This window comes from Heterostelium album, assembly GCF_000004825.1.
Source record: "Heterostelium album PN500 unplaced genomic scaffold PPL_contig6, whole genome shotgun sequence".
Taxonomy (NCBI): domain Eukaryota; phylum Evosea; class Eumycetozoa; order Acytosteliales; family Acytosteliaceae; genus Heterostelium; species Heterostelium album.
In genome coordinates this window covers 197,812-224,478 of record NW_008805083.1, presented here as the reverse complement: position 1 = coordinate 224,478, position 26,667 = coordinate 197,812, and the positions used below count along the sequence as shown (strand labels likewise).

Here is a 26,667-nt window from a genome sequence, read left to right as displayed (position 1 = left end):
AAAATCATTAATATTTCTTCGTTCGTTTTTTTCTTTTTTTTTTTTTTTTTTGTATCAAAAATAATTTTTAAAATTAAATTAAATTAAATGAATTTTTATTTTATTTATTTATAAAAAGATATATAGAAATATGGATAATAATAATAATGATATAATTAGTAAAATGAATACAATGTTGGCATCTGATGTCAATTTGTTAGAATATTTAGAGAAGGATACATATCAACATTTATTGAATTATTATGATGAAGAACAGCTGAGTTCTATTCAGAGAGCACAAACAACAGTACAATCATTGACATGTGTTCGTGTTAATACTTTAAAAATATCAAAGAATCAATTAATTGAGAAATTGATTGATCATTTCAATAACAATAACAATAATGGTCAACCATCAACATATAAACTTTCATTTGATGATATCATTTCATTTGATCAACTTTTAAATAAAGATAATAACAATAGTGAAGATAATCATAAAAATAATGAAGAAATATTAAATAAATTAAATAATGAAGTTATATTAATAAAAAATAGAGGTCCTTTTAAAAGAAATCCAATTTATAAACGTAATATATCAGTTTTGTTAATATTCACTTATATTTCAATCACCTGACTAATTAAAATAACTATTTATTATTACCTGTTTCCTCTAGAGGTGGTTGTTGGTGCTACATGTGGTGAATCAGTTTTAAGAGGAAGTCAAATATTTGCTGTAAGTGTATCAAATGTAAATGATATTTCCTTGCTATCAATCAAATTAATAATATTTGTTACTACTTAATATATAGCCAGGTGTAATTGGATCGGATAAAACAAGTAAGTAAGAAATAATTAATTAAAAATGGAAATTATTTAGTTAAAACTAATTGATTTTAAATTAATTTTTAATTAAAAGTTGTAAAAGGTGAAAAAGTATCTATTTTTGTAGATTTGATGGGTGATGGGAAAAAGGGATTTGTTGTTGAACAATTCTATAAAGAAAGGACTGTTTATATTGGAAATGGAATATCTCTATTGGATAGATTAGATTATTTCAGTGGTAATGGTGGTGTGGCAATCGAAATGACTGAGAGAATCTATGAATGTCCACCATTGAACGCTTTGTTCCCCGATTTACTGTTTCTTCAACATCTACCATCGATTCTCGCTGTATTCCAACTGGACGTAAAGAGTGGCCAGCGAGTACTGGACATGTGTTCTGCACCGGGCGGTAAAACCACTCTGATAGCATCGCTCATGTCCGACACCGGAACGATCATCGCCATCGATAAAAACAAGAAAAAACAACAAACCGTCCAAAAGCTATGTTTGGAGCTGGGTATCAAGTCGGTCACCTGCTTATCACGTGACTCTGCGAAACTCACAAAGCAACCGAGAGATCTACCAGAGTTTGCAGATGAGTCGTTCGACCGTATTCTACTGGACGGTCCGTGCTCAGGACTTGGTTCACGACCACGATTCATCGAGCCGAGCAAACTGATCGATTTGACAAACGCCACCGACATCCAGCGACGATTGATCGATAATGCAGTGCCGCTGTTGAAGCGCGGTGGAATATTGGTGTACTCGACATGCACTATCAATCCAGAGGAGAACGAACAGAACGTAGCATACCTACTGGCGAAACACTCCAACATGCGACTGATAGCACAGTTTCCGCATGTCGGTGATAGAGGTCTACAGAAATGCGGACTCACTCCAGAGCAACAGCATTTGGTTCAACGATTCGATCCATCCAATAAATTATCATCGATCGGTTTCTTTATTGCAAGATTCATAAAAGAATAACAACAATAAATAATATAAACAAAACAGGTTCCTACTCCATTTTTCATTCGTTTTTTTCATCATAAGCAACTCACTTCTTCACACGCAATTTGTTGCAAATCAAAATCAGTAACTTGTTTTGCATTGCTTCCATTTCCAATTTTTGATCAAATTTTTATTTTTTATTTTCTTTTGAAAGTTAATAACAAAAAAGTTAAAGTTATAATTTATACATACAATGAGTAGTAATCATCTTAACTATACTATGTCTGCTCTCACCTTTTTGGGTGGAGTAATGGGATATGCCAAGGCAAAGTCAATGCCAAGTTTGATTGCAGGTACCACCTTTGCATTGTTATATGCCGCCACTGGTGTAGCCATGGAAAAAGATCCACAAACAGGTCATGCTGCAACTGCAGGTAGAGTATCAATATTGAGAAATCAATCAATCAATCAGTATAATGTATTCACCACACCAGCATTCATTAACTCTTTACTTTTTTTTTTTGTAGTTATTTCTGTTGTCTTGACAGGAGCAATGGGTAAGCGTGCCATAAAAACAGGAAAGGTGTTTCCAGCTGGTGTCGTCGCTACTGCCGCTGGTTTAACTACACTCTACAGTGCAAAGAAGTACTATGATTGGACATATGGCGTATAAATAAAATTTGTAAAAAATAATAAATATAAAGATTTATATTGTTCTTATCCAATAATAATAATAATAATAAGTTAATCTACCAAAAGATTTAGATATTAAACATGTTTGTTGAAAAACAAGAAATTAAAAAAATATTATTTGAAATTTCAAACAATTTTGATTTTTAAAATAATTATCCTTTTTTATTTAATTTTTATTTTTTGTTGTTTTTTCATTCATTTCATTCTTTTTTTGACATTCCATTCCATTACTTTATATATTCAAGCGCAAGTGCACTACTACTAAACTATCTTTTGATAACCTAATCTATTCATATTTACTATTAGCAACAAAAACAACATTTGAATAATATAATATAGTTTAGTTTAGTTTAGTTTAGTTTAGTTTAGTTTAGTTTAGTTTAGTTTAGTTTAGTTTAGTTTAGAAATACAAATATGAATGTTAATAAATATACTGGTGTTGTTGGTAATCAACCAACCACAACATCATCACAACAACAGCAGCAACAGCAACAACAAGCAATGAAATCATCTTTAGGTATGAGTGGAGGAATAGAGAAATCACCACTTCAAATTGGAAATTATAGATTAGATAAAACTGTTGGTATAGGTTCATTCGGTAAAGTTAAAGGTAATTAACATATCAATCGGATTGTAATTGTAATAGGAACTAACCAACAAATATTGAATCGAATGCAGTTGCTGAACATATAAAGACAGGTGCAAAAGTAGCAGTGAAAATATTGAATAGAAATAAGATAAAGTTTATGAGGATGGACGAGAAGATCAGGAGAGAAATACAGAATCTAAAGTTGTTTAGACACCCTCATATCATTAAGTTGTATGAGGTCATAGAGACACCAACCGATATCTTCATGGTAATGGAATACGTTACCGGTGGCGAGTTGTTTGATTACATCGTGAAGAATGGTAAACTACCGGAAGACGAATCACGCAGACTCTTCCAACAAATGATATCGGGTATCGAGTATTGTCATCATCACATGGTGGTACATCGTGACCTGAAACCAGAGAATCTATTATTAGATCCAACTCATAAATGGTAAGTTGGAATAAACAAACAAACAAACAAACTAAACATTCAATTCATTCTTAACAAACATCTTACCAACTTTTAGTATAAAGATTGCAGATTTTGGATTATCGAATATGATGCAAGACGGTGATTTCCTAAAGACGAGTTGTGGATCACCTAATTACGCAGCACCAGAGGTAATCTCTGGAAAGTTGTATGCAGGTCCGGAAGTAGATGTGTGGTCATGTGGTGTTATTCTATATGCTTTCTTGTGTGCAAAGTTACCATTTGACGATGATCACATACCTACTTTATTTAAAAAGATTAGAGGTAAACAAATCAAAACAAAACAACAGTAGTTTAAAACTACTGATTTTGATAGCAAACTAACCAACTAACATATTTTTATTTATCTAAAGATGGTGTATTCGTTATTCCAGATTATATTTCACCTAGTTGTGCAGATTTAATAAAGCAAATGTTGATTGTAGATCCTGTTAAGCGTATTTCGATTAGTGAGATTCGAAAGCACCCTTGGTTTCAGACGAATCTACCGGCGTATTTGTCGTCACCGCAGATCTTCCTCTCGAGGAGCGCTCACCAGCTGGATCCAGAGATACTGGATGAACTCGTTGCAAAGTATGAATCGACCGGTGCGAAACGCGAGCAGATCGTTGCGGAACTCGAGAAGATGGAAGAAGGCGATGTCAACGATTACATTGTAGCGTATCATCTGCTGATCGATCAAAAGAAGAACCCATATGCCGACTCCATCATCGAATCGAAAACACAATCTTCACTGCTGACACCCGGTGCAACGACACCGATCTATCAATCACTCTCCTCATCACAATCCTCACAGGAATATGGTGGAAGTCCATCCTCGACATCACAACAACTCAGAAAATGGTATCTAGGTGCAATCTCACAACTACCACCACAAGAAATTATGAGAGAAGTTTATAGATCATTACAAATAGTTGGTTTTGTAAGTCTGTCGAATTATAGTTTAGTTTAAGAAAAGATGATATATATAATGTGTTTATTAACTCTATTTATTAATTATTGTTTAGGAATGGAAAGTAACAGGACCATATCAATTAAGATGTAGAATAATGAATGATAGACCTATAAAGATTGTATTACAGTTGTTTAGAGTTACAGAGAACCGCTATCTATTGGATATCAAAAAGATAGAAGGAGAGATCTTTATATTCTTTGATATTTGTTCAGAGCTGCTAACAGAACTTAATCTTTGAGAGAAGAAGAGGATGAAGAAAAATTTATAGCATTTCGAACGATCGACTACCATGTATTATTCTATTAAATATCATTAATAAATTAGATCTACTTTACTTTATTTTGTACAAATAATAATAATAATTGAAACAAATAAATTGTATAAAATTTAAACAACACAAATATCAAGATATTGTTGTTAAAAATAAATATTATTTATACAATTATTTAATTTTTATTTAAATCTAGATTTTTAACCTGAATGGATTGATCAGCTTATAAACATTGGTTTATCTCACTTTTTTTTTTTATTTTCTTTTTTGTCTTACTTATTTATCATTTTTATTATCTAGATAGAATGAATAAAGATATATTATTAAAAGTATTAAATAATAAAGTATTAGGACAAATTATTTTTAACAATATACCTTCAATCAATAGATTGAAATCAGAGAATGGATACACTTGGAATCAAGTTATAACAAATTCAAGATTGATGGGATTGTTTGGTTATATCGATTGCTTAGATAGTCATTTGAAATCCTTGCAAAGTGAGGAACTTCGAATGGATGTTGCTGCTGCAGTTTTTGGTGCTTCAAAGAGTGGGAGATTAGACGTCATAGAGCACCTCTTTGACAAATACAATACACTTGCCTATGTATCGAAAGAAATAGTTCGTGTTGCCATTGAAAACAATCAAATGGGAGTTATCAAATACTTTGAGAGATACAGTAACTCCAATCCCATTGACTATGACGAAGCATTTAGTTTGTCACCTTTATCTGGAAACTTGGAGTTGGTGAAATATTTCTCTGGTAAAATCAAACCAGATTCCACTGAGCTTGGCTCTCAACAATCTAATACACCCAGTGTTGTTTACGATAGCGCAGCCCACCGTGGAAGTGTAGAGATAATCGAATGGTTGGCTTTGAACAGACCTGGATATAGAGAAGGAAATCAAATGTATTTGATAGCAGTCCAACAAAACAAAATAGAAGTTCTAGATTATCTAAAGAAAGAAGGAATTGAAGATTGTGAAGGTTACCTATTTAATATTGCAGTATTAGGTGGAAGCAAGGAGGCATTGATTTGGTTGTATGACAACTGTAGTGACGATATGATTCCAAGTAATATTTTTGACACTGCAATCGATAATTGTCAGCTGGAAATCATGGATTGGTTATACCACGAAAAGGGTGCAAGTATTGATTATCGGATTTTGCAGTCTGATACCACCAATAATATCGATGTTATTAAATGGTTACACTACAATCAGATACCGTCTTTTAATACTCAGACCTTGGATCTTGCAGCCATGCATGGAAATCTTGAGGTTGTGACATTCCTCCATGAAAATCGAACTGAAGGATGTACAAAGGTTGCCATAAATCATGCTGTAAGCTATGGTCACATGGATGTTGTTGAATTTCTATTGGATAATAGGACAGAAGGATACTCAGAGAGTATTATCGATTACTACATTAAGAAAGGTGATCCAGACTCTATCAAACCTATTCTTGAACGCCGAACCAAAGGTGTTTCAGAGAAATCGATGAAACAATTGGTTAAAGATGGTAATCTGGTATTTCTAAAATGGATTCACGAGAATAATAAAACTGAAAATTGGAATCATGGATTGCTCGATCTTGCAGCCAGAAGTAATCAATTGGATGTTTTAAAATGGTTGCACGAGAACAAAACTGAAAGATGCTCTGTACAGACCATGAATGCTGCAGCTGGTTTAGGATACTTATCAATCATCGAGTTTCTTCATTTTAATAGAACTGAAGGTTGTACAACTGATGCACTTGACAATGCAGCTAGCAATCGACACTTAGATGTTGTGAAATTCCTTCATTTTAATAGGAGTGAGGGTTGTACAACGAGAGCAGTTGATTCAGCATCAAAGAAGAGGTACCTTGATGTTGTTAAATGGCTATTGGAGAACAGAACTGAAGGATATACAGCCAATGCAATGAAAAGTAGATGTAAATATGTTATAAATTGTTTGAAAAAGCATTCAAATAAAGCAATATAAATAAAGAAAGAAATTGGTACAGAATTCATGCTGAGTGGATAAATAAGTAAATTATAATAATAATAAAGCAGTTTATTTTTCTCTATTAGCTCTTGTTGTGATTACCAATTTCTTTGGGTCCATATAGGTTTCTCTTATAAATTTCATTTCCTCCGATGAAAGTGGTGGTAGAGTATTTCTCTTTTCCCATGGTTTGTTTTTGGCCAAGTATTCTGTTATCCATGGATCATTACGTGTTTTGTTGATCTCTTGAATCTCTTTGTAGATCTTTTCCTCTAAACTTGGAAGAGTCTTGAATAGCTGAACCTTTTGATCGACATCCACCAGGTCAAAGAAAATTGAAACGCACTCATAGTTGAGTTGTGATCGGATGTTGAGTAGTGGCACGTTGCTCTGGCAGTATTCTCTGACCAACTTTGAATGGCCTCGGTCTATGAGCATCTGGAAATACTGTGAGTAGAACGATACCTTCTTGGAGGTGATATTGAGGAACTTGTCGAGTGACTCAAGAGTGGAGCTGGGTTTGTTCATCAGCAGGAAGAGTTCCATACCGAAAGCGTAGGTTCGTTGTATCTTGGTAGAATCCAAATAGCATTTGTAGGCATTCTGGTAATCGCCACTAGCGATATTACAATAGATGTTGTAGCATTCTAGATTTGGGTTGGAAGGATACATCATCATAAGAGTAGACGAGAGTTGTTGATTGATGATTTTATGATCGGTCAACTTGATTGCCATGGTATCGACAGATTCTATCACCAAAAACATCTTTCTCTTGATAAAGTTCAACATCATCTCCTGTGCCATCTCCATTTCATTGTCACGGAGCAATCGGATCAAGAATGCATTGGCAAATATGTTGGAATTACAATAGATGGTTGGATGTACGTAATCACGGATGTATTGAACCATGTTTGGTTCGTTCTTTATGGCATACTCGAATGCCTGTGGCAGGAAGAGAATCTGTCTGAGAGGTGCCGGTGCAATCTTGTAGAGCTCCAAGTAGGATTGATTCGATTTACTCTGAATCATCAACATGAGAATCAAAAGAGCTTTCGGGTGATGTGTTGAGATGAGCGCAGCATTGAACAAATCAAAGTAGTGTCGAACTTGGCTGACCATTTCCTCCACAGTCTTTTCCTCCAACTTTAGCTTGCCAAGTATTGTATTGTCATCGATTTCATTGACAACCAGATTCTCGATGGTTCTTAGTAGCAGCTCGTTTTGACCCATTGCGCTTCCAACCGGCATGAGATCGGCACTCGGATTGAACGATGTCATTTCCTCTTGGAATCTCTCCTTTGCGCTGAAATCCAAATCGAAACAGGTCTTTAGCTTGATGAAATGTTGATCGAGTAGCTGTCGGTACTGCACTAGACTGTCGTATTTCGAGTGGTACTGTCTAAACAAAGTGTAAAGGAATCCATCGGGTGCAATGCGAGATTCGATTCTCTTGCTGTACCAAGTGGCTGCATGTGAATAGAGACCGAGCAAAAGGTAGGACATCACTACACGATTGTATAGAACTGATCGCTTATCGATGGATTGCAGACTTTTAAGAATCAATTGGACGAATGCTTGATTGCCCATGAGATCGTTGTAGATGACCAGTGTTGAGAGACGTCCACCGACACCATTGATCAATTGAACGGTTAGCTCCTTGCCTGTGTATTGATGTTTTTCAAACATGGTTAGAATCTCCTGTAGCAGCAAACTTGGGATCTGTTTCTTGGATTGCAGTAAGTTGGTTGCCCATAGGATAACCTGGTCCAAATTGTCTTGTGCGATATAGAAACGAATGAAATTGATATAGATGTTGACCGACGATTGTTCAGGTCGTTGCAAGAGTAACTCATAGAGGAACTTGGCACCCATGACATTGAGATTCTCCAGTAGCATCTTTATCATAAAGTCAATCATCTCCTGAGTCAGCAGATTGAGATCCTTACAACGTTCGATTATCATTGCAAAAGTCTGTGAATGGTCGATGTACAACTGGTCACACAGTGAAACAAACAGAGGATGTGTCAGGTAATTACGTTGGGTGGCGATGTGTGTCGAGAAGAATATATAGAGGTGGTCGTATCGCTGCTTCTTGAGATAGCCTTCCACCAAAAAAGTATGGAAAAATCTAACGTCCTTACTGGTGTTTCCCAAGAAGATAGACTCTGCCTCTGATAATCTGTCTTGATGCAACAATATTCGCTGTTTGAACAAATCGACCGTTGTTGAATTTAACATCGATCGGTCGATGGTCTTGTCGTTCAACATCAAATTCAACATTTTTTCGGCAGTGACAAAGTCGTTTTTCGTTTGCAAAAAGTAGTCAATCAACATCCTGTACGTATCGAAAGTGTAGTGAATCCAATGCTTATTGATAAAGTTGACCAATGACTCTAAACCTTTGATATGATTCACCTTTACATAATATGAAATGAACATATTGATAACTTTAATATCCTTGAAATATTTAAAGTCTTTCATCAAGTTATCCTGTAAAGTAATTACGCCTGTTATATAATCTCTTGTAAATGAAAAATCATCATCAAACATCTTTTGTAAACTAATAATAATATTTATATTAATATAAGTAAACTTTGTGTATATATATGTTTAATATTGATTGTTTTATAACATACACATGAAGAACACCATTTATATTAGCTTCAGATCTAAGAGTTCTTTCTATTTCTTCAAATTTGAATACAGGTTCTTTTGGTTGTATGGTTGTTGTTATTAGTTGTTGTTGAAATTGATGTTGTACATTTTTATTCTTTGAAATTGGAGATGATTGTGTTGAAGATGATTGTGATGATGATGATTGTGATGGTGTAGATACTGATGATGAAAGTGTAATATTACTAAATGATATATTTCTATTTAAAGCAAATGATGCTGATCTATATATACATAATCTATTATTTACTAAAACATTTTTAAATCTTAATAAATTGAACATGATTGATTATAAAATTATATCATCTGATATATGACAATCTTATAGATTTGATTGGTTGATCCGATTGACTGATTGATTGAATGATCACACTCACAATGACAAAATAAAGGATATGAAAAAAAAAAAAAAAAAGTTTTAAATAAAAAAATATGTTGCGAAAACGACCGAAAATTAATGATATTTATATATTAAATAAGTTTATTTCTTTGATTTCGTCATTGTTGATTTTGATGGTGATTTTGATTTGTTGTTAAAATTCTTTTTTTGTTGTGTTGTTGGTAAATTTGGTCTTTTAATATTTTTGGTTGGTTTCTCTTTTTTCGATGGTTTGGCGTCTGCTTCGTCGTCGCTGTCTTGTTTACGTTTTTGTGATTTGATTGAAACAGAGTTGGGAATCTTTCCGGATTTCAATGCTTTGTTCCACTCTTCGTCGTCACCTTGCACCAAGTACTGGGCGAGATCCTTGTCGTCCTCCAGTGCCTTGGCAGCGAGTTTCGCTTTCACCTCTTTTGCTCCCTTCTCGAGCTCGTCATCCAAGTTCTCGGCGATTGGAATCATTGAGATATCACCGTCGTCGGCAGCATCAATGTCACCCTTGAACGACGACAACTGACCGGTACGCACCGACTTGATCTTTGGCTTGGGCAGACGCTCCTCGATGGCGCGCTCACGGATGTCGCGAATTGTCTGGTGAACCTTACGAATGGTCTGAGCGAAAAGCGAGTGGATTTGATTCAGTTGGAGTCCGAGTTCCTGTGCCAACTGGTCGACGGTCTTGTGTTGGAGCGACATGGCGAGGAGCACCGCTGTCTGGAGGTTCGAGATGTTATTACGAACATCGTTGATCTGTCCACGGAACAACAGTTTTCCAATGGTGGGAAGCATATCGATAATCACATTGAAATCGACAATGTTATTGGCGAATGATTCCAAACGTTTGATATCGTAGGACGATAGGCTCAGCTCGAGTTCACTGTTGGTGAGGGTGGCTGTTGTCGGTTGAGTTTGGGACTGAACGTCCTGGAGGATTTGCAGGGCGAGTGCCGACTCGAAGCTACGGAACTCGTAGCCAAGCAAATTGATAAATCTCTTACGGAAATCTTGGTAGAAAGAGAACAGCCAGTTGTCACTTGCCGAGACATTCGATTGGTCGGATTTCAACTCACGCAACATAATGCATGTGTGTTCACCGGTGATATCGTTGGTGGTCAGTCGGATGTAGACTGGCAAGTATTTAGCACGTGACCAGAATTGATAGAGTGCCTTGGTGACTCCATAGGAAACACCCATATAATGAAGCAACTCTGGTTTACGTTCAGTCAATTTGTACAACAATGGTGGTAGATTCTTCTTTGGTCTAATAACTTCACTCTGTAAATTTCCAGAGGATTCATCTGCAGTTGGCTTGCTATCTTCTTCATCTTCGTCTCCATCATCTTCAGCATCGACAGTTGGAATCTCACCTTGATAGTACTGTGTGAGAAGCTCAAGTGTTTTGCTACCGTATCCCATCTTTTGGTAGTCGGGATGTGTGGCGATACGAACGATACGCGCACCCGACAGCCTTGGGAAATCTTCATCTTGGAATTGCTGTGTCAAAGTCCATGGAATCAAGTCGCCACTTGCTTGGTATCCCTTCTTGATGCTATTCATGATGGCTTCACGTGCAATCTCACCCTCCAAACTGACTTGGACGGCACAGAGAATCTCTGGTAGTCCATCGTCCGATTGCTGATCCATTGGGCCGAGCAGGATGAACAAATGATGATCCGGTGAATCGGCCATCAACAACAAGTCGTTCGGTGTATTCTTGTAGTGACTGGCTACGAACAGTGCAACCAGACGCTGGAGGAATGCCTCCGATGCTTTGTGATAGGAGAACAGTGTATCTCTGTTGACATAGTAGAGCTGGCAACTCGAGGGATGTGGACAACCTTTGGATCCAACTTTTTGCGATTGCGAGACAGTTGCGTCCAAACACAACAAGTTGTTCAACCACGATTCGATCGGGTCGTTCGCTGCATAACGAATCGGTTGGTTCAGTTGAATCTCACGGAGAATACGACCGGTTGAAACGGCGGTGTTATTCACTGCGTTGGTTCCCGATTGTTCACGAAGTTGACGGATCAACTTGAGCGAGAGAGAACGACCGGTTCCTTCGTAACCGTTGATCGTGGAGGAAAGGAAGACAAGGTATGGACCGAGAAGCGAACGTACATAGGGCAGTGGAATAGCGGCGGCTTCGTCAATGACTACGAGCTCGGCTTGTCCGAGTTTCTGGTGGTCGGATGGCTGGATGTATTGAATAGTTTGACGATGTGCACGGAACACATTGACACGCACGATGGCGTCGTGGAACTCGGGGTTGGTCGACTTTACCAGTTCGTAGTCGACGTGCTCCTGATAGCCAAGCGCATCGAATCCCTTGAAAACAAATTCAAAGAGAGTGACAAGATTCTCCGGTGCCGGAGAACTCACGAAAATGTTGGAATAACCAAATGCGACGGCACCGGCAATCGCCAGTCCGAGTGCAGCAAGACTTTCCACGACCACGACCCGCTGTCAGCGTAACAGTAGATCTCAGAGTTTTCTCAGAGATTGCATCGATAAACTGTAGGACTGCTTGTGCCTGGTCGAGAGAACGTGTCGCTTCGATCAACTCGCCGGCGACGTCAGTGTCGCGCACCGACTGCTTAAAGTCACGCAACTCACTCTCCTCGTTGGTCTCGGGTGCACTGACAGGCACGATGGTTCGCGAACTCGTCGAGATTGGCAGAATATTGAGTTCGTCGTCCATCACCAAACATTGGTTGCACTTGGCGAGCGACAAGAGGAAACGCTCGTTGAAACGATTGACAACATTGTTCTTCTCGTCGTCCTCACGGAAACGAGAGTGAACATCCATAGCCATTGTGTAGAGTTGTTTCAACGATGTCATTGTTCTGAGAAGTAACACTACCAATCCACCTCCCTCGACAGTCTCAATGGTTCTAGCCAACAAGTTGGGAGTGATCGCTTCAAAGTCCTGTAGAACCAACATTCCAAATGTATTACCCAGAATCTTGTGTGTCTCTGAATAGTAGCTATATCTAATGTTGGTAGTCGAAATGAATACATCGAATGGATCTTCAGAGTTGGTTGAAGATGTACCATTTGCTTTCATTCTTTCTTTCATTTTCATTTTCTTTTGTTTATATCTGTGATTGATCAATAAAGGGAATATTATTAGTATAAAGTTTCTAATCTTTAACAACTTACTTTGAAAAGTATCTAATCTTCAAAGCAACTAGTAACTTACTTTGAAAAACTTAATTCTTTTTTATAACACCATAATACAGATGGACGTGCTTTAACTACTGATTTACTTAATATATAATGAAGATTTGGTACTTGATCTTTACCATTGTCACCTACAACTACAAAGAAAGATCTATGATTGGTTGCCACTGCATTTTCAATCAGTGTTCTAATTCTATTATCAATCTTCTTTTTTACCATCTTTGCTAATATATATATATATATAGAATAAAATATCAAATCAGATTGTAAAAATGATTATAGATATAAACAATAAAAAATAAAAATAAATAAATTCTTTTTTTAAAAAAATTATAATTTCGTTCGTTTTTTTCAATTTTATTTTTTTTATTAATTTTTGTTTATTCAAAATTAATAGGTTGTCTATATTTGATTTTCAATTTATTTTTGTTTGTTTAGTTTACTTTCTTACCATAAAAATTAATGAATAATTTGAACAATAACTTACATGCAAAACCAATCTATTCAACACCCTTATTGGTTTGATTTTTATTATTATCCAATGTTATGAGAAATTTAATATTAAATGATATTTATATATATTGTGAATTTTTTTAAAAAGTTACAATCAGGTATAAGTCAATCTATATATCCACTGCCATTGAAAGAGTTTCAAAATAACAGACATCATCCCATAAAAAATTTAGGATATTCATTTTAATAAGGGTAATTCAAAAAAAAAATAAAAGGTATCGCATTTCTTGATAAGCATTCGTATATGCGAATCGCCTTTTACTATTCTAGCATTCGTGTTTATCAAGAACAAAAATGCTTTCATCATTTTTGTGAGGGTATTCGTACCCTGAAACCCCAAATTAAAGATAAAAAAAAAAAATTAAAAAAATAATAGTACTGTATCTTAGATATACCTCAAAAAATAGTTAAAAAATCCTTATTATATTTATATTCTGTATTATATTTGTTTTGTTTTCTACTAAGTAGAACAATCAACTATCATAACCGATATATCCATTTAACAATCATATGATGAAAAGTCGAACCAACACTTCGATCAAATTCAATTTTATTTGTTTTTTGAACTCTTTTTTATACCTCTTACAAAGCTATGAAAAAGATTTTATACTTAGTATAAATGAAGCAATGGTGTATTTACAAAAGTTATGAATTGACGAGATTCCCTTCATATGATAGATTTCACCTGATGATTATAGAACTGATTTGTTATAAGCATCTAATATATATTGCATAGTCAACTCATAGTCTTGAGGAGGATAAAGATGTTTTTAATAGATTATAACTCAACTATCATCATATATTACCTTATGAGATGACAAGTATTATATCGAGAACAATATTAGTGCCAGTTCCGACAACATCAACTATCCATCGTCAATCGTTCTGTATATTTACAATAACTAACTACAATAATAAGAACGATAGAACCTCTAGTCGATGATTCTATAACAATCATAGGAGTTTAAGGCGACTTAAAATAGAAAACAATTGTACAGAATATTTTATCTAATCAATAGATTGTTTTATTTGCTTTCTTTACAATCAAGTATATCCAATACAAAAAGTCAATAAACAAACAAAAATCTTTAAAATCTCTACTTTATAATTTTATCTTTAATTTAATTTGGGGTTTAAGGGTACGAATACCCTCACAAAAATGATGAAAGCATTTTTGTTCTTGATAAACACGGATGCTAGAATAGTAAAAGGCGATTCGCATATACGAATGCTTATCAAGAAATGCGATACCTTTTATTTTTTTTGAAATACCCTTATTAAAATGAATATCCTAAATTTTTTATGGGATGATGTCTGTTTTTTTCACTTTGGAAATTATCAAAATGAGAACAACCATCTAACTTCAAAAAAAAAATTGGTTTTGTTTGTTGAAAATTCATTGTGCTTTTTTTTTTTTTCTATTAATCTGATTAAATAATTACAACTACATCACCCGACAACTTATACCACTTTCTTTTTTTACAAACCACATTTACTCAATAGTCATATAGTAATAAAGTAATAGTAACAATACTGAAATATTGTGGTTATTTTTTAATCATCAAAATAGAGAGAGTATACTGGGGTTTTAATTTTTCATCACTTCATAGCACACATTATTTATTCTTCATTATTTCAAACATACACATTCTATTATCATTTTTAAAAAAATTAAAATGAAAAAACAATAGATTGATCCTATAGCTGGTGCACTATTTTCTTTTCATTACAAAATGAGTGAAAGTATTCATATTCATTTCATAATCATATGAAAATAAATGTTGTTGTGAATTTAATGATCAAACAAATATGAATTTTAATTTTATAATTATTTTATTTAATAAATAATAATATTCTTTTTTCTATTTCTATTTTTTTTATTTATATTATTTATTTATTATCTATTTTTTTTATTTATTCACCTGTGATTGATATTTATTTTTTGGATAATTTCAAGTGGAAGTTGGAAATATTTCTAAATTATCAAATATAGAGAGATAGCGAGAGAGAATAAAATTAGAAATGAAAATACTGTTATTATTATTGTTTTTCAATTTAATATTTATAACAGTAACATTGGGATCGGTCATCGAGTCAACCGCGCTGATAAACGATGAATTTGTAAAAATAAAGTGCAATTGTTCAGATGATGTCGAATATCTTGATTTCCGCTCGGTGACACCTTTCAACGGCGAATATCAATACATTCTGAATTGGCACAAAGATTCCAGCGATGTCAGAATTTCAGTGGAGAACGAGAATCTCAGACCGATGTTGGTCGGTGTTGAGATGGCCTATCATAAATTCCAGCAGTCCAATCACAAGTACTTCAATTTGACAGGTCTCCAGAATATCAAAGCACTACAACACTCTAGTTGCTCGGAATCCTCCATTCTCTTTGAGTTTGTGCAAAAGGCCGAGAAGGATTTCATGTTTGTTTTGTTTGGAATCAATCCGAGCGTCCAATTGGATATCAAAGCGTGGGATGCCTACAATACGCCACTGGATTTGGCAACATGGAAAACAGTGGACCAAGGACTGCTCTCAGAGGAGGGAATGAACTCCAATTTGCTTTCGATTACACGACCAAATGCCGAACGTTCCAAGGATTCGAAACCTCTGGGTTCGATAAAGTTGGAGGTAGACAAGAACAGCTTCCACGGCTACTTGATTCTTCGTCCGAATGTTCGCGTCGCCAAAATGAGAGTTCACGTAAAGAACAATTGTGTTCCACCCAAATGCGATATGGTAACACTCTACTATTCGTTGTTGGCATTGTCTTGTGAAGGTACATCAACAACAAAACCACCCGTCGTAACGTTCCCACCCACAAATCCACCAACAACAAACTCATCAAATGGTGGCAACAACGTAGATCCCGCCGGTAAATTCACAATCTACGGTCAAATCGTAAACGATACTTTGAGAGATGGAATTCTCGAGTTGGACAAAGATAAACCATTCGAAGGTTTGGTAGTTTCGCTATTCACTACAAAGAGTTCCCTCATTCCAGTGATGACAACACTCACCAATGCAACCGGTCAATTCCAATTCAAAGACTTGCCGTCTGAGGAATACCGTTTGTTTGTACACCGTCCCAGAGACTACATCTGGCTGTTTGTAGACGGTGGCGCCAACCACAAGCATTTCATAGCAAACAACACGTTCTACTTTGACACGGAACTCGGCATTTTCAACAAGATCGGTGAACATCAATACCTGCTGAAAGAACCGATCGTCGGTGGTTTGATCAGAACGGAGTATCAAATCAAAGGTACGGTTCTCACGAGAAACGAAACTGCTGGCGGCGAGGAAACACAGAACACCAAAGTGAAGAACGTTCAGCTGTTGCTGCCCACAGGCGACATCGTCTCGGAATTCAAACCGATCAACGGTGTTTTCTTCTTCCAGGTCTTCAGTTCCGGTCACTACACCATCCGGTACGTCACAGACTCGCCGCTAACATGGTGTCTGCGAGGTCTAACCAATCAAGTAAGGAGAGACGGTACCACATCGATCTACTTGAACCCAGAGAATCCAGCGATTCGTCGTAACAACAGAAACGCAGTGAAACCATTTATCATCTTTGAAACTGCAATTGAATGTCTACAGTAGCAATACTATCATTATCAACAACCACAACAACCACAACACCCCTTAACTTTTTGAAACCTCCCTTAAGTTTTAGATATACATAAGTAGAAAGCTGTTTCCACAACAGAAAATTAAAATTAAAATAAAAAATTAAACAATTTTTTTTTTTGTTAAATAATTTAAAAGAAAGAAATTTTACACTTTTTTAACTTTTTGCAATCAATCAATACAAATCTCTCTTTTCTCTTTATGTCCGAATGTTTATGTTTTTTAAAAGTGTTAACACTCAATCTTTTTGGATTAGTAAGAAAAATGGATAATAATATAAAAATTGAAAAAAAAAAAAAAAAAGTGAATAGAAAATTCATAAAAAAAAATATTGCAAAAACAAAAAAATTAACTTTGTTTATTTTTCATTTTATTTTTTTATCTATTGTTATTATTTATTTTATTTTATTCTATTTTATTTATCTTTTTATTTTTAAAGAAAGATATATATTTTTAATCAGTTTAGTTTAGTTTATTTATTTTGTATAGAGTTGTAATTTAGCATTAAAGATAGCAGTTAGATTAGGTAGTTGGTTAGTTAGTTAGTTATTGTGTAGTTAATATAATATATATAGATAGATCAAAAAATGGATGCTTTTGAAAGAATTGAACAAAACTATCAACAAGCATGCAATACTGTCACAAGAAGAATTAAACAATTGCCAAACTTTAATGGAGGTATGATTCATTTATATCATTCGGAATTCCTCATTTCAACATCCGATTTATATTAATATAATTATGATTTTCTAATAATAATAATAATAATAAACAACAGAGAGAAAGAAAGAAGCTGTTAGAGAGGCTGAACATGATATAGAAGAAGCATCAACATATGTAAGAATCTATTATTATTAAAATGCTAAACGACATATATTTATTTTTGTAAACTAATATCTTTTTTTTTTTCTGTTTTGTTTTATTTTATTTTAGATAAATGATATGGAGAGAGTAGCTTCCAATCATCCACAAAGAATTAGATTACAACAAAAGATTAAACAATATCAAGCTGACATTCAGCGATTCAGAAGAGAAGTAAGCAAGGCAGCGACAACCTCCAATGACTATAACAGAGACAATGGTTTTTCATCTGCACCAGAAGATTATCAGGTAGGTAGTGGTTTTAGATCTTCATTACACACGATAAACAATTAGAATAATTACTGATTCGATTCAATTCGATTTGAATACATACTTTATAGTCTCAATATGATAATCAAAGACAACATTTATTGCAAGGATACGAAACAGTGAATCAAACATCCGATAGACTTATGAGAGCATCACAAATCTCTGCACAGAGTGAGGTTATTGGTGAAGCTATCCTTACTGATTTGGGTCATCAAGGTCAACAAATTAGAGGAATGAAGAAAAAGGTAATTATTATTATTACTATCATTATTCGATTTACTTACTTTTTCATCATAATCATACTAAACAAATTAAATTTATTATTAATTAACAACAGTTGGATGAAACAGATGCGAATGTCAGTGTTGCAAATAGAGTTATCGGAAGTATGGCAAGGAGAGTTGCCACCAACAAAGTTATTTTATCATTTATCATTATATTGCTTTTAGGTATTATTGTATTAATTATCTGTTTGAAATGGTTGCGTACTAAATAAAGGATTCAACCGTATAAAAGAGAAACTCCCCAAAATTATTTTTATCAATCAACAACAACAATATCTTTACAAAAAAGCTTGTTATTCGGAATATATTTAAATGAGGAGGAAAGGGACATCACTATCCCTCTCTTTTTCCTTAATAATTTTATTTAACAATGAGAATAATTAATTGGTAAATTGAGATAAATCTAAATCTAACTTAATCTAATCTAAGAATCTAATCTAATCTAATCTTCGATTACTCTATTTCCTCTTCTTCGTTTCACTACTTTGAGTTCTTCCAAATTGAGATTTCCAATTAATTCATTTTCTTCATCTTCTTCATCTTTAGCAGTATTATTATTAACATTTGTTGATGTTGATGATGTTGTTGACGAATTTGTATCTTTGGTTGTTGTTTTAACATCATCCATTTCAATGTCAATGTCATCATCGTCTTGGTCACCATTGTCTTCATCATCTTCAATGTCATCGTCGCCATCCGCAACACAATCATCGTCATTCTCAACTGGTTTGTTTAATCTTCTGAGACTGCTATTGTTGTTGTTTCTGTTCTTTGAGCGAGAGGCACGTTCGTTTGCCACCGGCTCGTCTTTGTGGTCGTCGAGGAAAAAGTCAAGGTTAGAGTTGACTTTGAACAATGAGAATTCAAAGTGAATCAACTTTTTTCGGAATCCATCGTTGACTGTCAGCGTTCTCGGATTCAACTTGGAGACGTGTATCCAAGATTTCTCGAGAGTCCAACCGAGTATCTTCATCAGGTAGACCATGATAATCGAAGGCGATCTACTTCTTCCCTGTTGGCAATGAACAAACACGCTGGCACCAGACTTGATTGCATCGTCGATAAACTGAATGGATCGGTCAAAGTAATCTTCGATCGGTGCTTTCGAACTATCGCCAATCGGTACTCTTAGATATTCTATTTTCAAAGCTGGTTCTTCTTTTTCCTTTGATTCCTTTTCTGCTTCCTTTTCCTCTTTTTCTTCTTCTTCATCCTCCTCTCCATTACTATCTAAATCACTTCCATCGTTTACAGTGCTGGTTTTCGATGCGAAATAGCACTTCACCTCGGTGGTAACATTTACAATCCTAGTGATATTGTTCTCAGAGAGCCATTCTTGATTTTTGGCGGCGGCAAACGATCCTAGGTAGAGTTGTGGAACGATTTCGAAACCCTTGTTTCTCGACTCCATTGCCATTTTGTATTCTTGCCATTCCTCCTCCTCTCTCTGGCGTCTCTCTTTGTCTCGCTGTTTCTTCTGTTCGGCTCTCTTTTTCTTCTCTTCGGCCTTCTTTATTCTTTCCTCCTCCTCTTCCTTCTCGCGTTGTTCTCTCTCGAGTCTCTCGCGTTCGGCACGCTCCGCCGCCTCTTTCTCAAAGAGATATTTCCAAGCCGGTGCATCGCCAGCTGCGACCGGTCTAAAGAAATTGGAAACACACGTTTGTTTTAAACCCTCTGGTTTTTCAGCTTCATCGACGCTCTTCTTTGAAGTGGCTGTGGTCGCGACTGTTGTTGAGTTTTTCGTTTGTTTTTTTTCGTCTGATTTTTCATCCTTTTTCGAGGATAGTTTCGATGGAGTGGCTGTGGTTGATGATTTGACATTCTTGTCTGTTGTCTTGCTACTATCTTCCTTCTTTGATTTATTCTTCTTACTACCATTATCTGATTTTACTGAAGTTGATTGTTTACTAGTAGACTTTTCTTTAACTATCTCTTTTTCTTTTTCTTTTTCTTCATTTATTGGTTTTTTCAAATCTGTTGAAGTTGTTGGTTTATTTTCCTTTCCATTCTCAACCTTATTGGTAGTACTAGTTGATATAGTTGTTATTGGTTTAACTCCACTGTTGTTAACACCACTGTTATTATTGTTGTCGGTGAGCTTTGGCTGGGGAGCTTGTTGCTCTGTACCTGGATTGATTGATTTCTTAACCAAGAATCTATCCATTTTTTACACTTTACAATAATCTACTAAATAAACAGACTAATAGTAACTAAGGTAATAAATAAAGATAGGAATATTAATTAAATATATTGATTAATAATAAAAAAAAACAAAACAAATCAGAAATAATAATTAAAGATTTATTGGAATTTGATTTTCCCGCTTTATTTTTGATTTAACGGTTGAAAAATCAAATTTGAATTTAAGATAATTGAGTAATGATCATCACCATCTTTGTTTGATGGGTATTTATAATAGACAGAAATTGAATTGATTAATTAAAATATTGTTTTGTTTTTTTTTTTTGTTATATTATAATTTATTATTTTATTTTATTATGAGTATTATAGGCTATATTTTAGAGGAATTGAACATAATTGGTTGGGAATTGACCAGTCTTTGAACCCTCACTCCAATCACCATTGGTATTGATGATGGTAATCATTTCTCCAGCCTTGAAAGTGAGATCACCAAATTCTGTGCTGGTCATATAGTCATACAAAGCCTTTGCTTTTCTTCCGGCTGGTGGTTGAGAACTCAATTGTTGTTCCAATGTTTGAATTCTTTGATTGGCTTCTGCCAATTGTGATTCTAAATCTGCAACTTGTGCCAATGCATTTCTTAATTCTAAATAGTAAAACATCAGTAATTTGAACACTATTCAAAATTTGAACAAAAAAAAAGATAGAACAACTTACCTTCATCATTCATCGATGCTCTAACTGGTGGAGGTGGTGGTCTTGATACTGGAGCTGGTGGAGCTGGCGATCTGTTTCCTCCTGCTGGTGGTGGTGGAGTTGGTTTCATCATTGGTGGTGGTGGAGTTGGTTTCATCATAGGTGGTGGTGCTGGTTGTTTCACTGAGTTCAACAAACAAATTAGTTAGTTAGTTTAATCACTATGAATCAATTGATATATATCTCAATACTTACTCATTGGTGGTGGTGGAGTTGGCTTCATCATTGGTGGTGGTGGTTGTGAAGTTGGTGGTTTGAAAGCTGGTGGTTTCGAGACTGGAGCGCTGTGCATGGGTGGTGGTGCGGCGGCAACCGGTGACATCATGGGAGGTGGTTTCTTCATGGTTCCACCGGATGCGCTTGGTTTCAGCTTTGGCATTCCACCGGCAAACAATCCACCGAGTTGTGGACCACCTGCAGATCCGGAATCTTCGTTTCTTGGGGCACCCATACCCATTCCACCTGCTGGCTTGGCACCGCCTGGTCTTGGCATACCGCCGCCTCCCATTGGCATACCCATTGGACCACCGCCACCTCCTGGTGTTGGTTTTGGTGCTATATAGATGATAATAATAATAAGTGTTAATAATCTTGTTTGTCAATCAATCAATCAATCAATCATTTTTCTACATACCAACGGTGGCTGGAGCGGATCTATCGTTGGTAACTGTCTTTTTTAATTTAGCACCTTTGTGAATGGAGCTGAGTAGTGCATTTCTCTCACCGGTGGCCTTTGGTGGGGCGGCAGCGGGGGGAGGTGGTGCTTTGGGTGGTGGTGGTGGAGGGGGTGGCATTCTCTTTGTTTATTATATTATATGTGTTGATGATGATTTACAATCGATTTTTGGTTGGTTTTTATATCTAAAGTTTGTCTTTAACTACCTGTGTTGTTTACAATGTTTTTTTTTTTTTGCTTTCTTAAGCCTAAATTTGAATATTCAATAATCGATTAGATAATAATGTTAGTCACTATTCTATTATTTCATTCAAATATTATTGTTGTTGTTGTTTTTTGTTTGACTGATTTGTTAATATGATTATCATATGATTTAACTATTAAGCTAAATACAAATTAGGGATATTATTATTATTATATTTATTTTAAAACAGTGTCGTTTTCAGTTCTGTTGTTGCTGTTTGTTTTTTTTTTAAAAAAAAATTTATTTATTTTATTTGATGTTTGTTGTCTGTTAATTGTTGTTTTATTTTTGGTTTGTTTGTTTTTTTTTTTTTTTATTATTTGCTTTTGTTGAAGGTGAAGGTGGGTGTTACTGTTACTGTTACTGTTATTGTTTTGTTATCATTATTATTGGTTTGGTTTGACTTGTTATTGGTATGGTTATTGTTGTTACATACACTTAAATAAATACTACTCTAATGAATTAATTAGTTAGTTGTGTGATGTTTGTTTGTTTGTTTGTTTTAATACAATATTTTTATATATATTTTATACGATATATATTTATATGTTTGAATATTATATTATTAGATTGAAAATAAATTATTATTTAAAAAATACAAAATAAAAAAAAGACAATGAAAAATAAAAAACAAGAATAGATATTAAATGTGTAACCTTTTTGTTAACTTTTTGTTGACCAAAACGAGACCCATATCATATGAAGTTGTTTTTTTTGCAATTATAAAAAATTTTAAATTTTTTTTTAGATTTTTAAAAAATACTATTTTGCTGTTGATCTCATCCCACTGAAACTAGTTTTGGGTGGGGTGGCGTAACAAACACAAAACAGAATGAGAGTTTTTAAAATTCCAGATTTTTTTATTGAATTTAATTCACTGTTTTTTAATCGATCGATCTGTCACTTAGTTTTTTTTCTTCAGATATTCATCGAACATTTCAGGAATGAAATGATAGTTTGTATTGCATAAGATTAAATATTTAAAGATAATTTGTTCTTTTTTTTTTTTAATGAATGATCGTTTTTTCAAATAATGATCAAAATTTATAACTATTGTATTTTAAAATATCTCTAAAATATCGAAATTTAATTAATTAATCAATTAATTAAAAATTCAAAAAGACAATCAAGATCTCTTTTTTGATTTGTCTTAAATTTAAGACTCGTACAATAATTTTCTTCTTCGTGTTAAAAACAGTGCACTTTCTTTAATTTCTTAGAACTTGGTTTTGTTTGTTTATTGGTTTTTTTTTTTAATTATGAAAAATGTTTGTATGGTTTAATTTTTGACTGACTGATTCACGATTATAACATTATTATTGTTGTTTAAAATGTGTTGTGTTGTTAGTTGTTATTATTGTTGTTAATATTTAATTGGTTAAAGAGCAATGCAATTGGAAGAAAGAATAAACAAGATATTGAAAAAGTACTTTGGATTCAATAGTTTCCGAGAGAATCAGAGAGATATCATAACCAGTTCGGTTATTCAAGGTAGAGATGTCTATGTTTCGATGGCAACCGGTGCCGGAAAATCATTGTGTTTCCAAATGCCACCACTCGTTCTACGAAAGACTGCAATCATTATATCACCTCTCATTTCCATTATGGAAGATCAACTCTTGAAATTATCATCGTATGTCATGTTATGTTTGGAAATTGTAATAACATATATACTAGTTAGTTAGTTAATCATCATCATCATCTTATAAGATTAGGTATAAAAGTATGTCATTATTCAGCTGGAACACAAACAAATTCAGAGATACATCAGAAAGTGATTGGTGGCTACTATAGGCTGATTTATATGTCACCGGAGAAAGCTATGACTTCGTTGGATATGATACAGGAGCTGTACGAATCCGATACACTTTGCTTGTTTGGCATCGATGAAGTTCATTGTTTATCGCATTGGGGACATGACTTTAGACGTGATTTCCGTGATTTGCATCGGCTGAGACAGTTGTGTCCTGATGTACCGGTGATGGCACTAACAGCGACATCCACCTGCGAAATACAAAAAGATGTTTGTGAGCTGCTGAAACTGCGAGAGACAGCGGTCTTTGAGTCATCGAGGAACCGACCGAATATCTTTTATAAAACGATCTACAAGTCGTCGGGATCGAATGGTCAGACCAAGGATTTCAAAAGGATTATCAAAGTCATCAACGAAGTCACCAAGAGTAACAACGGCAACTCTGTATCCACTATCATCTATTGTCCAACGATTAATCTCACACATGAAATCAACAGTTATCTCAAAACCACCGGTGGATTTAAATCGGAATGTTATAATTCAAAGTTATCAAAGAACGAACGTTCAAGAATTCACAAGTAAGTTAATTGGATCCATTTTGTTGACATTTTTCATATTAATACTATGTTGTTTAATATACAACAATAGGGATTTTATAAATAGTGAAACAGATATTGTTGTTGCAACAATTGCATTTGGAATGGGAATAGACAAATCGGATACGAGGCTGGTGATACACTATGGAGCACCAAAGAATTTGGAGGAATACTACCAGGAATCTGGAAGAGCTGGAAGAGATGGCTTGCCATCGCTGTCGGTGGTGTTTTTCTCGCGACAAGACTTTGTAAAGAATCAATATAGGACATGTCTGTCCAAGACCCCGGAAGTGGCGAAACAAGATGAACAACTGAAGTCGGCTATCGATAAGCTCAACGATGTCAAGCGGTATCTGCTGAATGAACGTGAGTGCAGGAGAAAGACACTTCTTGCGGTTCTCGGTGAGAGTTTCTCAGTTCCAAATGTACAGGGTGGTTGTGAAGGTTGCGATAATTGCTTGAAGCGAGAGCAGCTACCGGACAGTATTGCTTCGGGTTTGAATTTGACGGTGGAGGTGATGGCGATGCTTGGCGCGGTGATGGACACCAAAGAGAAATTCGGGCTGACCACTGTCATAAAGGTGCTGCGTGGTTCGAACATCAGTAAAGTTGCAAAGTTCCGGACGTCCAAGTACTTCAAGAAAGGCATCCATATGTCTGAGAAATGGTGGCGTGAACTTGGTGAGGTGCTAGTTCAGGAGGGTTATCTCACTGAGAAATCGGTGAGCAAGTTTACCATTATAAAACTCGGTGCCAAAGGTTGGACAGCTGTCAAACAAGATCCAATAACTGCTAGTAGCAATGGTGGCGGTGGTAATGTGTCGATTATGATTCCTTCAACCTCTGGGCTGTTAAAAGAGTACAAGGCATCAAAATCAGCTTTGAGAGGCGAAGTACTTGCAAAAGCCGAAGCAAACCGTGCCAATCTACAACAAAAGATCAAAGACAAGGCTCCAATAGTTGATATATCACTCATCTCTGAACTGCTTACCAGGTTAATTGTATTTAGAAAACAATTGTCGTCACAACTCAATATTCCACCCTATATTGTCTTCTCTGAGAAGTCACTTCGAGGAATATCACAAACTAGACCATTGACACTGGAGCGACTACAACAAATCGATGGAATGGAAGTGAAAAAGGTAAAAGATCATGGTCAAGCAATCATTTCAATTGTTGAACAGTTTTGTAAAGAGAAATCAATATTTGATAATAATAATAATAATAACAATAATAATGGTAGTATAAGTCCAGGAAAGAAAGTGACAACTGTATCACCACCTTCTCTTAGACGACCATCAACAGGTTTGAATTTATATAATGTTGTTATCAATTTGGACGATGAAGATGAACAGGATCAGGAGCAAATTGAAATTGATAAAGATAATGATTCTGAAGATGAGGACCTGGAAGAATCAAAGTCATTGTTAAATGTGAAAAGAAAAAGGGATATAGAAGAGGAGCAAGACGATCAACCTGATGAAGATATGATTGATGATAGAGATTCTATTTTCATGGACGATATTGATTCATCTTTTCAAGAGCAATTGGATCAACATATTGAAAAGAAGAATAAATTATCAACACCAACAACATCAGCATCAACAACAACAACAACCACCACAACATCTACAACAACTACAACAAATATTTCACCATCCGTTTCTAGAAATGGATCAGGTTCACTTAAACTTCTACCACTTATTCCTAGAGCTTCTTCGAAAGATAGTATTTTATCTAGTAAAATCCCTCCAGATACATCGGATAGCACCTATTTCATCTACTCATTCAATAACAAGATCGATACACCCGATACAGCAAGACTGTTATCCATTTTTAAATCTATGAGAGCCAATTCTCTTTCTTCAAGATATAGCAATTAATAAACTTTTTGTATTTTAACTTCATTATCATGAAACAATCATATTGATTTATACAAATATATCTATAGT

At 34.9% G+C, this 26,667-nt stretch overlaps 12 protein-coding genes across 12 annotated transcripts; 7 read left to right on the top strand and 5 right to left on the bottom strand.

Annotated features, from left to right (window-relative positions):
* Positions 1 to 130: 130 nt before the first annotated feature.
* Positions 131 to 1,791, top strand: PPL_03627 (RsmB/NOP family class I SAM-dependent RNA methyltransferase; the record flags this gene model as incomplete). Its single annotated transcript, XM_020574554.1, has 3 exons — positions 131 to 517; positions 792 to 819; positions 899 to 1,791. 3 exons carry the CDS (start codon positions 131 to 133, stop codon positions 1,789 to 1,791), a joined length of 1,308 nt encoding a protein of 435 aa, XP_020435596.1.
* A 217-nt stretch (positions 1,792 to 2,008) lies between these two features.
* Positions 2,009 to 2,428, top strand: tmem14B (TMEM14 family protein; the record flags this gene model as incomplete). Its single annotated transcript, XM_020574553.1, has 1 exon — positions 2,009 to 2,428. One exon carries the CDS (start codon positions 2,009 to 2,011, stop codon positions 2,426 to 2,428), a length of 420 nt encoding a protein of 139 aa, XP_020435595.1.
* Positions 2,429 to 2,862: 434 nt separating this feature from the next.
* snfA (Snf1/AMPK family serine/threonine-protein kinase) lies at positions 2,863 to 4,722 on the top strand (the record flags this gene model as incomplete). The annotated part of the gene is made up of 5 exons (XM_020574552.1): positions 2,863 to 3,058; positions 3,127 to 3,490; positions 3,567 to 3,793; positions 3,883 to 4,451; positions 4,537 to 4,722. The coding sequence occupies 5 exons, from the start codon at positions 2,863 to 2,865 to the stop codon at positions 4,720 to 4,722; spliced, it is 1,542 nt and encodes a 513-aa protein (XP_020435594.1).
* Positions 4,723 to 5,060: 338 nt separating this feature from the next.
* Positions 5,061 to 6,740, top strand: PPL_03624 (ankyrin repeat domain-containing protein; the record flags this gene model as incomplete). Its single annotated transcript, XM_020574551.1, has 1 exon — positions 5,061 to 6,740. One exon carries the CDS (start codon positions 5,061 to 5,063, stop codon positions 6,738 to 6,740), a length of 1,680 nt encoding a protein of 559 aa, XP_020435593.1.
* A 72-nt stretch (positions 6,741 to 6,812) lies between these two features.
* On the bottom strand, positions 6,813 to 9,699 carry PPL_03623 (uncharacterized protein; the record flags this gene model as incomplete). The annotated part of the gene is made up of 3 exons (XM_020574550.1): positions 6,813 to 8,404; positions 8,780 to 9,303; positions 9,380 to 9,699. 3 exons carry the CDS (start codon positions 9,697 to 9,699, stop codon positions 6,813 to 6,815), a joined length of 2,436 nt encoding a protein of 811 aa, XP_020435592.1.
* A 198-nt stretch (positions 9,700 to 9,897) lies between these two features.
* Positions 9,898 to 14,998, bottom strand: nat10 (putative N-acetyltransferase; the record flags this gene model as incomplete). Its single annotated transcript, XM_020574549.1, has 6 exons — positions 9,898 to 11,963; positions 12,178 to 12,896; positions 12,998 to 13,202; positions 14,389 to 14,436; positions 14,641 to 14,687; positions 14,988 to 14,998. The coding sequence occupies 6 exons, from the start codon at positions 14,996 to 14,998 to the stop codon at positions 9,898 to 9,900; spliced, it is 3,096 nt and encodes a 1,031-aa protein (XP_020435591.1).
* A 226-nt stretch (positions 14,999 to 15,224) lies between these two features.
* Positions 15,225 to 18,760, top strand: vti1A (v-SNARE family protein; the record flags this gene model as incomplete). The annotated part of the gene is made up of 9 exons (XM_020574548.1): positions 15,225 to 15,234; positions 15,563 to 16,574; positions 16,989 to 17,085; positions 17,623 to 17,670; positions 17,709 to 17,811; positions 17,912 to 17,970; positions 18,067 to 18,243; positions 18,336 to 18,509; positions 18,602 to 18,760. 9 exons carry the CDS (start codon positions 15,225 to 15,227, stop codon positions 18,758 to 18,760), a joined length of 1,839 nt encoding a protein of 612 aa, XP_020435590.1.
* A 230-nt stretch (positions 18,761 to 18,990) lies between these two features.
* PPL_03620 (dual specificity protein phosphatase family protein) lies at positions 18,991 to 20,712 on the bottom strand (the record flags this gene model as incomplete). Its single annotated transcript, XM_020574547.1, has 1 exon — positions 18,991 to 20,712. The coding sequence occupies one exon, from the start codon at positions 20,710 to 20,712 to the stop codon at positions 18,991 to 18,993; it is 1,722 nt and encodes a 573-aa protein (XP_020435589.1).
* Positions 20,713 to 21,067: 355 nt separating this feature from the next.
* On the bottom strand, positions 21,068 to 22,240 carry PPL_03619 (WH2 domain-containing protein; the record flags this gene model as incomplete). Its single annotated transcript, XM_020574546.1, has 4 exons — positions 21,068 to 21,336; positions 21,408 to 21,569; positions 21,642 to 22,001; positions 22,081 to 22,240. 4 exons carry the CDS (start codon positions 22,238 to 22,240, stop codon positions 21,068 to 21,070), a joined length of 951 nt encoding a protein of 316 aa, XP_020435588.1.
* Positions 22,241 to 23,754: 1,514 nt separating this feature from the next.
* On the top strand, positions 23,755 to 24,701 carry PPL_03618 (uncharacterized protein; the record flags this gene model as incomplete). Its single annotated transcript, XM_020574545.1, has 2 exons — positions 23,755 to 24,024; positions 24,048 to 24,701. 2 exons carry the CDS (start codon positions 23,755 to 23,757, stop codon positions 24,699 to 24,701), a joined length of 924 nt encoding a protein of 307 aa, XP_020435587.1.
* Positions 24,702 to 24,971: 270 nt separating this feature from the next.
* Positions 24,972 to 25,292, bottom strand: PPL_03617 (uncharacterized protein; the record flags this gene model as incomplete). The annotated part of the gene is made up of 1 exon (XM_020574544.1): positions 24,972 to 25,292. One exon carries the CDS (start codon positions 25,290 to 25,292, stop codon positions 24,972 to 24,974), a length of 321 nt encoding a protein of 106 aa, XP_020435586.1.
* Positions 25,293 to 25,368: 76 nt separating this feature from the next.
* Positions 25,369 to 26,598, top strand: PPL_03616 (uncharacterized protein; the record flags this gene model as incomplete). The annotated part of the gene is made up of 1 exon (XM_020574543.1): positions 25,369 to 26,598. The coding sequence occupies one exon, from the start codon at positions 25,369 to 25,371 to the stop codon at positions 26,596 to 26,598; it is 1,230 nt and encodes a 409-aa protein (XP_020435585.1).
* Positions 26,599 to 26,667: the final 69 nt, after the last annotated feature.